The 12,715-nt window shown below is 37.2% G+C and overlaps 1 protein-coding gene across 8 annotated transcripts in view; it reads right to left on the bottom strand.

Moving 5' to 3' along the window:
- Positions 1 to 585: 585 nt before the first annotated feature.
- The window catches only part of gria3b (glutamate receptor, ionotropic, AMPA 3b), a 147,040-nt gene continuing 134,910 nt past the window's right edge, over positions 586 to 12,715 (bottom strand). Inside the window, exons 14-16 of one of the 8 annotated variants that reach the window (XM_048176211.1) lie at positions 11,977 to 12,091; positions 5,919 to 6,166; positions 586 to 3,386 (exon numbers count right to left, since the gene is read on the bottom strand). In XM_048176211.1, the coding sequence (XP_048032168.1) occupies positions 5,921 to 6,166; positions 11,977 to 12,091 (361 nt within the window). In that variant the 3' untranslated portion in view covers positions 586 to 3,386; positions 5,919 to 5,920. Of the gene's footprint in view, positions 3,387 to 5,918; positions 6,167 to 7,284; positions 7,455 to 9,708; positions 12,650 to 12,715 lie in introns of those variants that run through there. The other 7 variants (XM_048176212.1, XR_007182704.1, XR_007182703.1 and 4 more) reach the window with 7 other exon arrangements.

Below are 12,715 nucleotides of genomic sequence, written 5' to 3'. Positions count from 1 at the left end.
AAAAAAGGTTCAAACATTCACTGATGCTCCAGAAGGAAACACGATGCATTAAGAGTCGGGGGTGAAAACTTTTGAACAGGATAAAGATGTCCAAATTTTTTCTTATTTTGTTTAAATATCTTTTCTTTTCTCTTAATGCATCATGCATCAAGAATTTTTGGGACCTGGAGGATTTTTTTTTAGAATATTGGGCTAATACAAGCGAAGCGACTCATGAACAACCATCACAAAACATAAAATAAAAATTCTTCCTGATTGTTCCTGAATTCTAGCTCAATTCATAAATATAAATGTATGAATTTGTTATGAAAAATGGCACATTTAATAAGGTTAGAAAGGCTCTCTCATGATGCTTTGCAGACTCTGCTCTGGCTGTGCGCGTTCATGTGTTCTGGAGGAGGTGTGGTTTTAGAGAGCGCTCTGAAGGGAGGGTGGGGCCTAATGCTTTCAAAGCTAGTTTGCTATAGAGTGGTGCAGGGATAAAATATTTTTGTAGGCCAAAACACAGACATGAGTTTGCATTTTAGGGCTTCCAGTTCCATTGTCCCGAAGTCAATTTCTTTTTTTCTATGGGTTTTTGGTTAAATGCCTGAAATAAAGTCTGTGGTGACCACAAGCTCAAGATATTTTCACGTTTTATTCTAAGACATAAAATACATCAGTAATACCCTCTTGTGATTTTTTACTTTTGTGCCTTGAAAAAGGCTAAATGAGGGCATTATGGGTATTAAACATCATCAGCTGAACAGGTAAACTCATCTACGCAGTAGTCGCTTTCACAGACTTGTAGAGCAGCACGAATAATTGTTAAAAGATTGTAATCTCGATTCAAACACCCACACAATCTTATTCCAAAATGATCATGATTCGGCTATGTCTATGAAACCTTTGACAAGTACGATCTCAGCAAACATTCAGATCTGTGTTGGCGCTGCCGCTGATCCAGAGAGAGCAGTTTTCATGTATGAAACAGTCTTTTCAACCACACAGTATCATTATTTCTCTGTCACAATAATTCAAATTATCACAGAAGTACTGGGATAAAAGTTTATAGTTCGGATATAAACACTTATGTCTACAGTAGTGATCAAAACAGAGTAAATGACCATTTGAAAGTAACTTGATGCTTTAAATTAAGATTGTATCAATTACATCGTTACACCAGTAGGTGGTGACAAGTGACTGTTAAAAAATGTATTTGAATTAATGTCATTGAATCATTCATTCAACAGATTTATTCAAACACACTGATTTATCCAGTAATGAAATGAAATGAGTCAAACTTTAAGGGAAAATGTTCTAAAGGACAGAAGGAGTTGTTGGAAGCTTAGTGATGGTGATGTTGAATTCATGTGACCATGGTGTAGGTCGTTTATAGCCTACTTTTAGCTTTTTACTTTTGCCGACTGTATTTAGGCTTGTTCATTTGTAAAGGTTATCATAATGAACCAAACATGTAAGAATCATAAGCTTTTGTTAGTCACAGAGCTTACTCTCTGAAATCCAAAAGCCATTGGAAAAATCCTATGTGGTTTTTGTCGAGGGAACCAGTGTGATGCTTCAAAAATTCACCATCACTCGCAGCGCTCTATAGCTAGCCTCTCTGAAATTGCCTACCCTACCTTTAATACCCAAAAGACAATAGTTTGCTTGTGTGCAACAGAATATTCCATACATTTCCTTTATAAAGTCAATCTTACAACATTTTCTCAGTTTGTACACATGGTGCTGACTCCATTTATTTATTATAACGAACGTGATTTTTTAATAAAGTGAAACAAAAAAAAAATATTAGTGTGAAAACATTAGTATTGACGGAGAATGCCATTCTCGTGTGGTTGATGGTTTCTTTGTAATCCAAAACCTTCTCAGCACAAATAGCCTGCATTGATAAAATGAGGACCACAGACACATTGTCAGCAAGGAAAAAAAAAAGCCCCCACACATTCTTCTATACATTTTTTTTTTTTTTTTTTTTTGTCTTTATTTACAAAATGTATTAAAATTCTTTGTACAAGGCCTCACTATCAGGGCTCGGGAAAGGACACCCACGCATGCATGTCTTACATCAGCCTGCCGCCTGCTCATGTACTCTGGGCTGAAGTGCAGTTTTACAGTTAGGAGCAGGTCAAAATATGAATGCTGAAACCGACTTTCTACCGACCCTCTAGAATCTAATGGAAGTCTCAGGGCTTTACTTGGCAATCACAAGTTTTCGCATGCAGATAGAAAATTTGGGAATTCAGTCACTCGTTTGTGAATCCTTCACTAGAAATGTACAGTTCGTTTAGATTTTGTTTTCCACGTTGTAGTCTTTTAAAAGCTTTTCATTATAAAACTATCTGTCCATGGTCACAGGATCAGCAATATCCTTCAGCCCCACGGAGTCACAGTTTGTTTTCCTTCTCTCCAACACAAAAATGTCACAGCAAAATGTAAATGTGCTAAGCTTCCCGTTAGCTCCGTTTATAAATCTATTGTAAATGTTATTAATCCTAGTCTTGTTTTCTAAATAATTCACCAAACACTAATAATGCTCATCAAATAAAACTAAATCTCAAAGCTTGATTTCATGTGCGAATTATATTCGGAAAACCGTGAGGTAATCAAATACTACATCGTAAAAGCCATGTCCTTTTTGTGGATTGCGGTTTATCTACATTAATGTGATCTGTTTTATAGCTTCTGTTTCTTGTATAGTATGCCGTAATGACTACAAAATCTTGGAAGTTCATGTCAAGCGTGTGCGGATGAATGAAATCGTGAGACTCTGAGGTGATTTTTGGTTTTTTGAAGCTCACGTGTGAGAACGCCATTATTGAAGGTCAAATGGGGTTTATAGCTTCTGAACTTCTGAGAAATATAGATCATCAGACAAAAGAAAAGCACACAATATACTGCAACATATCCGACCGACTCACAAAGATCCTGATCTTCTGATAAATTAATACACCGATTGAATGAGTGTGAAAGCAAATTTACAGTATTACAAGCTCGACCACCAATGTCCAGAGAGGACGTCTCGAGTCCGATCGGCTCTTTCGGTGTGCTAAGATCGCAAGTGATGGCTTTATTTCTCGCTTTTTATTTCACAGATATGATGATGGCATTGATTTGAGTGATGCAATGTTTCTGCGATGAGTTTGCATCAGTGTGAGACTCTGAATATTCCATAAGGCACTGAAGAAATCTATTCCAATTCTCGCGGCAGTCCACGCGGCCGGGGTCTTTGATTAGCGTGCTGTGGCGTCTGCGTGGGCAGGAGAGGCTGGAGTTGATGTGTATGGAGAAAGTGGGCGAGAGGGGCGGCGACCCCTCCTGAAGATCCAGCCGTCTCTGTAAGGTGTCTTGTCGGAATCGTCACACCACGCTGCCAGGCTGTGAGTCTGCAAACACACACACACACACGTTTTTTCACTATATTAATGAGGACATTGCATAGACTTCCATTGATTTTATGTCAGGTTAATGATATTTTCTATGGCCTAACCCAACCCCTACCCCTAAAACCTACTCATCACAGAAATGTGTGCAAAACATTAGATTTAAATAAAAACATATTTTGACTGATTTATAAGCCTTTTTTAACTAGTGAGGACATTTTAATGGTCGGTTGTCATAATATTGTACTATATAAGTGAAGACATTTGGCCCTCACAAGTATAGTTAAACCCATACACACACTCTCTCTCACACATACACTCACACACACAGACACACACAGGTTTGTTTTGCTATCAAAGTGAGGACATTCCATAGGCGTAATGGTTTTTATACTGTACAAACTGTATATTCTATCCCTCTACACTACATCTACCCCTAAACCTACCCATCACAGAAAACATTCTGCATTTTTACATTTTTAATAAAAAATTGTTTAGCATGTTTTTAAAGCTATTTTAAATGAGGACTCATCATGAAATGTCATCATATTTTATGTTTACGTCGTAATACCAGAGTAATACACATGTCATTAAACAAATTTGTGTCTTCATAAATCACAAACACGTGCACACTCTCACACACACTTTCTTACACGCACTCACACACACACGCCTCTCTCTCTCTCTCTCTCTCTCACACACACACATTAGAGACTCACAGCTCTATGAATATGCATCAGAGAGTATCACTTGCATTGTACCTATCATCTATCCTCTGACGCTGTAAGATGTTACATTAAATCTTAAAACATTTAAATTGATTTTAAACATGGAACATTTGGAAATAATGAAAAATCTATAATGTATTTCTTTGATTCATTATAACACAGGCTTCAGCAGCTGCTATGAGACTGAATCGTGTCAAGAATGCATCCTGGTCATATTTCACACCAAAATCAAAAGAAAGAATAGTTTAAGTTTTTAGTTTTTTTTTTTTTTTTTCTTACAATTTTTTATGAAAAGGCAACACTCCACCCTATTCTCATTACTATAAGCTGAAAATATTCAAATACAGTTCAAAAGTTTGGGGTAAGAAATGGGAGCTTTAGCAGAAGTTCTACCCGGAAGACTCTAATGCACGTCATTGCTCGTTATCTAACCAATCATTACACGTCACCTGAGTATATAAGTTCTGTTCCCACCCACTATTGTGTTCCCAGATACCATCGCCGGCATTCACCTCTATTCTCCCCACCCCTGTCTATACATCGGGGGTAGGCTCCGCCCCTGCCTTCATCTTAAGGCAGGATCTGCAATCTTTTGCTACCCTACGGATTGTACTATGGACGGGGGCCTACACCAAAGAACTTTATCATTTATCTTTGATATTTACATTCAAACTGTTGAATAAATCGTATTCAAACGTTTCTTTGCTTCCCGAGTCTTTCTGGTAGAAATACTTTTATTCAGCAAGGATGCATTAAATTGAATAGTGACAAGTAATGGCTTTTACACTGCTGCTGCTGCTGCTGCTGCAAAAAAAAAAAAAAAAAGTATTTTTTTGTACTTTCTAAGCATCAAAGGATTTAAAGGGGAAAAAATGATCATGATTTCCACAAAAATATGAAGCAGCACAACTGTTTTGAACAAATGTTTATTGAGCTCCAAATCAGCATATTAGAAATATGGACTAATATTGTAGTAATTGTAGTAATGGCTCCTGAAAATTCAGCTTTAACATGACATGAATAAATTATATTTTAAAATATATTCAAATAGAAAGTTCTTTTGTAATAATTTTTCACAATATTGTTTTTTTTTTATTAAAAAAAACTGTAATATTACTTTATTTTTGATCAAATAAATGCAGCCTTGCTAAGAAGAAGAGACCAAAAAAAAATAAAAAAAAATAAAACAGACCCCAGACATTTGAATGGTAGTACAAGTATGTATACATTATTTTAGTATCTGTTGGGCTGTAATATCAAAATAATGTCACAATGTAAAACATATTAGTGGCTGTAAAATACTGTCTACAAATCTCTTGATTTTGGGGTTGAAATATGACCCAATTTCTTTGAGATTCGCTGATTAAGTGTATGTCCTGATTTTATATTATTGAGTCATTTCAGATGACTTCTGTCAATATTTTGGATGATAAAAGATAGCTGCTCTGTTCCTCCAATCTCTGACTGTCCCATACTGTGTTGGTTTGGTTGGTCAATTTTTTTCTGTGCCAAATGATACACATGTAGAACATGGATATCTTTCACTATTTTCTGCCAGAGTACAAATATTAACAGAATGTGTTTCCATCGCATTCCGTAGCGCAGTCTGACTGATGCAACCATTTGAAAACAAGCCAGCATTGGGGGAAAAAAATCAGCCAGGACGCTGCTGCACTTCTCAATTGATTCGATTATCTAGAATTAATGACATTGCGAGGACAAACACAATCTCCAGCTTTGGCACACAAACCCATCCATCCTGCACACACACACTCACACACACGCACAGGTGGCGTAGAAGCATTACCGTTAGATCTTAACGCTCTCTGTTCCATACACGTTGTATCCTTCTCGGTATGTGGCAAAGTTTTGGGTGTTGGCTGGCGGGGCTGGCTTATAGTTTTGGGCGTTCTTTTCAAGTTTCAACCGTTTGGCTTCTGCACGTGACTTGTAACAGAACTCTATCAAAGCCACCATCATGGCCAGCCCTAGTCCACCAACCAGAATATAGAAGACACCAGCAACATTGCTCAGGCTCAGTGCACTTGTCTTGTCCTAAGAGAAGCGAGGGACATAGTTAGCATATCTCGCAGTGGCAGTCGTTTGACAACACACACTATACAGCTCTTCACATGTTCTATCAAGCAGAACTACTGACTATAAAATGCATTTCTACTGCTACCAGAGGAATCTAGATTCCAATGGAGAGATTAAGCCAAAATATCAGTCTATGATATGGCTCATCTAAAGTTCTAGCTCAATGTAATTTAAAGTCAATTAGGACCATAACTGGTGAATGTAGATATTTTCTCTAACCTGATCTTCTCATTGGCTTCTTCATGTATCTGAGGAAGCTGGTCAGTTACGTACAGGTCAGACCTCTGACTTAATAACCTTACTTTAAACAACTGCCTTTCCATCCTTTAACCTTCAAATTAATATTTTGACATATTTTCTACACCAGAGTACTGAATTTAAGAATCAGTCAAACCATTCTGCTGCAGTTTACCCCCCAAACTTGTCCATTAAAAATTTGTCCATTAGTATTACATTATTTGCCGTTTATTGAGCTGGTTTTTACTGCTACATTTGGACTATTCTGTCTGTTATAACAAATTCATTTCCATCTTCACTTTCTAAACAAAATGAGTCAACCTTTGCTTCTCTAATGAAACTTGCGCTGAAACTATTTGTCACGATGAGAAACGATGTTCACAGGAGGCTCAATAATTGAATAGGCCTTTTCCTTGAGTAAAAGACAAATAAGTAACAACACTAATACATCAAATTTTAAATTCGAAGTTTGGTGAGTAAGAACTGCAGCATAATGGTTATTGTGTCATTTATATCAAGTGAAAAATAAGCAAGAAAGACAATTGGTATACAAAAATTAATCTAATCTGTTGATCAATTTGTACTTTTAACTAATTCCCCATTAGATTTATCATTACAGCCTTATGTGAGGGCATTCATTGGAGGTAATGCTAAAAAAACAAACAGAGAAACAGAAAAATATGTCTTATAATTTATCTGATCATCTGAAATAATGGGGAATTGTGCAAAACTGTAGGCCACACGCCCCCTTTTTTTTCTTATTTGTGGCCATGAATCATTACATCTACACATGAGTTAAATCAAGCTACTTGACTATTGACTTGTTCTTTGCATATGAACAATATGTCAAAATGCAATTTTTTGAATCAGTACAAAAGACCTGCAGCGACTGACCTTACTTCCCGAGTCCTTGGTTCCACATTCACCCTTATCGTACCACCATTTGTTTTTCAGCTTGGCTAAGATGCCTTGTTCACTGAGTTTCAATACTGCAAGGTTTACAGGAGTTCTTCACGTGGGAAATAACATAAATAACATTATATTATGTTATTTTATGTTATTCAAGTCTTAACTACTTCATACTTTACAAAGCGATAAAGCAGGGCTCCTGGCCATTATCAACACACATGTGGCAGGCATTCTGACTAGTACCTTCCATTCACCAGGGCTAATCTAGTGTGCCAGGACCTACCCGTATCGCTTTGAGTAATCGGCATACACTGTTAAGAGAAGAACGGGCAGGTTTCTGAAGAGATCGCCTGCGTGACTATAAAAGCAGAGAAGCTTCTTGGTTAATTTGATCATCTGAGAATGTAGATCTCCACTGGAACCCTCGACTGACTGACAGACCAACGAAAATTACCAGTAGTATTTTGCTCAGGCTGAGGAGAGTTGACGTTAGGACTCTGTGAACGGATTATAGGCGGAGAGTACAAAGAAACCAAACAAGCAGACACACATACAAAAGTAAACAAGACCGGACACAAATAGTGAAAGCATTTACCAAGGAAAACTTTGCGTTTACCTGTGTTCTGGAGTTAACGCGGCGTTAACCCAAACCGCTGCCTACTGCAGTAATACTACGTCTTGCTAATCGGTGGCTACAGGTCCTGTAATTGACATTAGCGTTAGTGGCTAACGAAGCACGGACTATTGTAAATAAACAATCTACTTTTGATCAATAATTGACGTAGAAGCCATTTTGGGTAGTACCCTTTAATTATATACAGTTAGCGTAATGCTAGTAGATGTTTCAGATGATTAAAGTCAACATGAAATCAAAATTTGATTCCAAATCTTTCATCAAAATGCAATAATTTGCTCTGCCTCTGTAATCACTTGTGTCCTGCTCTATGGAAGCTTGTTTCCACCACAGAATAAATTACTTTTTCACAAAATTGCACAAAATTTTCACAAAATTTTGTTTTATATATATGTACAATTCTGACTTTGTAATTTTGCAATTTTGAATTTATATCACAATTCTGAAGGTAAAAAAAAAAAAAAAAACATTACAAATTACAAACTTGGAATTTTGAGAAATAAAGTCAGAATTGGCAGAGAAAAAAAAAAGCAGCAATTAATTTTTATTCCACGGTGGAAACGAGCTTCCTGCACAATTGATTTTGGTATACTGCATAAAATTGTTGTAAATAAATATTATAAGAGTATGTATTAAAAGAAAATAGTATTTCAGGATTTCTACTTCAAAATTTCATGATTATTCAATATATTTGCCATTTCTTTGTAATTATTTGTGACATTTCTGAGTGAAAATTGTTTAAAGATAAATCCTACAGCATTTTCTTTTTTTTTCAGTGCTATGAATGCTTGCCATAAATAAAGTCCAGAATTTTTTTTTCTTGATGAATATCACATTTAACTTTAAATACACATGTTGGATGGGTTGCGATTATCATTTCATGTTGACTTTAAGTGTTTTATATCCTAAATATTAGTGCAACATTTTTTCTAAAAAGATATGTAAACTGCTATGATTACATTTTTTTGACTATAATAGACTGTTAACTCTTTTTTTTAAACCATAATAGAAAGCCGTGCCATCACTCGTCTAGACATAATTAGTCGCTTAAATGTTCTTTACATTTCTCATGGCTGCTACTGATTTAGCTTTGTGGTCCTAACATTTCTTTTAGCTTGGGGAGAGACATTGATTAACAACGTAATTATCCTCAGAGCGTTTGGAGCGACTGGAGTGGGAAACCTATCAGCAGCAAGGATGGCAGCAGGCTGCCAGGGGCCGAGAGGAGAACGGGTTGTGTGACTCATGATGTCTGTTTGTTGCAGGTGGCTTAATGTGGATTTTTTCTCCTGTTTTTCTCTCTTTTTGTTCTGTTTTTCCACAGCTGGCTGTGCGGCTGGGTCCAGACGTGCCACTGTAGACTCACTGCATTAGATCATTAGAGCTAGCCCATCCACTGCGTGTCGACTAATGGGGGCTTCAAATCACTGCAAACTGCAAAAACAGAGAGCTGGAACAAAGAAGGTGATTATGAAAGCTCACATAACCTTTCACCTTCATCCACAGGCAGGGGGCACAATGCTTTTGATCGTACTGAAAAACCTGCTCCTTAATAATTAGCACAGACGTTATTCGAAAGACTTTAGGCCCCATTTTCAGGAAATAGAAAACTATGGAAAAGTCCCAGAAATTACAATTTAAGTCAACATGAAATCCAAACTTGCCTTATAAACTTGGCTGAATATACATTTTTGGTCTACATGTGAGCGGTTCACCAGTGCATGTTATCTTTGATCAAAATTTAAAGACTCGCTTGCCCTCAGACACAATAGCTTTTGTTTTTGGATGACGTCACCTAGGCCATACTTGCTATGTTGGCATGTTTATGTCTTTTTCCAATCCAAGCTCATTGGAAAAATGTGCCTGTGGCGGCATTTGTGAAAAATGATATTACGTTGCTTTTTACATGTTTCAAAGTGAAATATCCAGCGAGTGGTGCCAGTTTCATCTGGCAACGTTTATTATGTTGGTTGTTGTATGTATCACTCCAGTTCAGAAATGAAATGTCTGGTAAGTGGGCCTAAAACTTTAAAGCTCTATTGAATATTGAGTTTTTGAAAATAATGTACCATCTACATTAAACCTAACCGATAGTGTTAACAAAAGCAAACGTGAGATTAAAACACTTGTCATTTTAACCATGTCATTTTAGCATTTTAGCTTTAATTGTGACTCGTACCTGAGCACTCTGCATCACAAGTCCAATGCTGTACCAGGTGAGCTTCCGAGCAAGTTTGCTAAGAAAAGCCAAACATATGAAGCAGAATTGTATGTATCAGTATGTTGTTGCAGTTTTGCATTAAATGTAGGTAGAGACACATTTTTCCCAATGAGCCTGGGTTGCTTTTTTCTTTTCTAAATAATCCAGCCTTTCTAAAATCTTAGTATGCAATAGTCAGTGCAGTCACTTACTGCTGGTTAAAAAATATAATAGCAATAATAGCAAATAACAACAGCCCTACATAGTTGTTTTCTTTTTGAACTATCAATAATCACCAAATTTCACTCAGAAATGTCACATACGAAAGTGGCGAATGCCATTTCATGTTGACTTTAAATCAAATGAAAAATCTTCCCAACATCCCCAAAACTGAGATTAGGCAACCTATTCAAGCACTAAAAATTGTTATATTTTAAGTGGTGAAAAGCTAGCATTTACAATCCTAAATGCTATGCAAATGTACACTGAACTATTTTGGTAGATTGCAAGAAATTTCACTTAAATTGAAATGCTTTTAGTGGTTACATAAATCCTTTTTACATGCCGAGAAAATTTCTGCTCTATATTGCATTTATTATACAAACTACATCCATGCTCCACTTCGGCAAAATTTTAGGTCCTGAAAATGAGGCTTTTAACGTTCATGGAGAGTCTGGGACACGCATGAAAAAGCACTGTTAGCCCTCATCATGCGTGTCCCCATTTTTGCTATTATTCCCAAAACAAACAACAAGAACAGTTCCATATAAAATTGCCCTTCTGTATGATGTGAAATGAACTGGAAAGTCTAAGGGTAGCACATCAGTTAATCTTCACCTCCATATGAGTACAAAATAAGGGCCAGACACGTTCCACATGTACCCTGCTGTGTGGGATAACATCGCCCTTGTGGAGGAAGGAAAAACAGCCAGGATCAAATGAAGGAATGGATTTCTGATCCTGTGTTCAAATTGGTGTGGAGATGGGAATTCTCTTGTATGTGTGCTATTCTTAGCCTCTCAAGCCTCAGATCACATTGTTTGTGTCAGTGTTTTCTCTTACCAGCCTTGATGAGACTAAACCTACAGTCTTTTAGTTTCTGTCAGACATTAAAGCTGAAGTGTGTTGAAGTTTACATAACCATTAAATGCATACATAACCATTGGTAGGTTGATTCTACTAAGTGTAAACACACTGCTGGTTTGGGAAGGGACTTTGCACACTTCCACTTTAACGTCTGGCATAAATTGGTCATAGGTAGTTAGCATTGTTATTCTACCCGAGTTATAATAGATTAAACCTTAACCATAGAGGAAGACTAACTAACAAGACTAGGTTACCATCCTTTGACAGCTGCCTAGCAGAAGCAAAGCGAGAAGGCAATCTGAAATCTCTCTTCACTGTCTGCTAGGCGGATGTTTTGCCTGATTCCTAAAACACGAACAGTTCACCAGTCTCAGCGCTAATATGGCTAATGAGCTAACGCAGCTCCTGCTGCTAATCGAACAACACTGACAGCATTGCTAACATCTGTTGGTAAGCGCTAGTGTGAAAAAAAAAAAAAAAAAAACAAGATTACTTCTCCTCAGTAGGACAAAATCATACTGGTCATTTTCTCTCCTCCGTTAGCCAAGTCAGGGTTCTGGTTTTGCTCTCAGATGGCACATTAATGTGGGGTCACTGAAAAGATGCGTTTTTCTTTGGATTTGGTTTGGCTCAGTTCAGGAATAACAGGCTTGCCGATTACTCTGCACTATGGTACCCGATTTCGGTGACATTGAGGCTGACCTTGGAGTCACCTCCCCCGCTGCCGCACTCTCCCTTGTCGTACCACCATTTGTTTTTCAATTTGTCCAACAGGCCTTGCTCATTCAGTTTTAAAACTGCCAGGTTAACAGCATTTCTTGAAACAATAAAACATAACTTGTAAGAAAATGCACAGGTCTGTGAGCAATCTACTGCATTAGCATAGTAGTAGTAATATGGTAACGTTACTGAATACGGTGAGCTACTACTACTGAGAGTCAATTATAGCAGTAATCAGAATGGTTGAAAGAGCACAATTTGGTTAAAAATTTCACGAAATATGAAGGTAAGAGACGCTCAGAGCAAAGAAAGTGTTAAATATTCAAGGTGGCATGGAGGGTTACGCTGTTTCAAACTGAAGTGTGCGGGATGGGGACATTGTCATTGAGAAGAAAAGTAACAACAACAAACATCATGCAATTAACATTCGTCACAAGTGACAGCGCAGCTTTTACAAGCTAAATTGAAAAACCGTTGAACTGTTAAATTAAAAGTGACAACACAACAGTCAGGAAGGACAGCCACACGAGACAGTGAGAGAAAGATCGAAGGACAAAAAGACAGCAGAGAGACGGGAAGGGACGCAGACACACACACACACACACACAAATGTGAAATGATTGCCACTCGAAATGATAAAAATCTGGTTGAAAAACTGGAAAAAGAAGACAAACATTTAAAGAAGAGAGAACTGATCAGAAGCATCATTGTGAATCAAATA

Source organism: Megalobrama amblycephala, linkage group LG23 (assembly GCF_018812025.1).
Source record: "Megalobrama amblycephala isolate DHTTF-2021 linkage group LG23, ASM1881202v1, whole genome shotgun sequence".
Classification (NCBI taxonomy): Eukaryota; Metazoa; Chordata; class Actinopteri; order Cypriniformes; family Xenocyprididae; genus Megalobrama; species Megalobrama amblycephala.
Note: the sequence above shows the minus strand (reverse complement) of the source record. Positions and strands in the feature narration are given on the sequence as shown.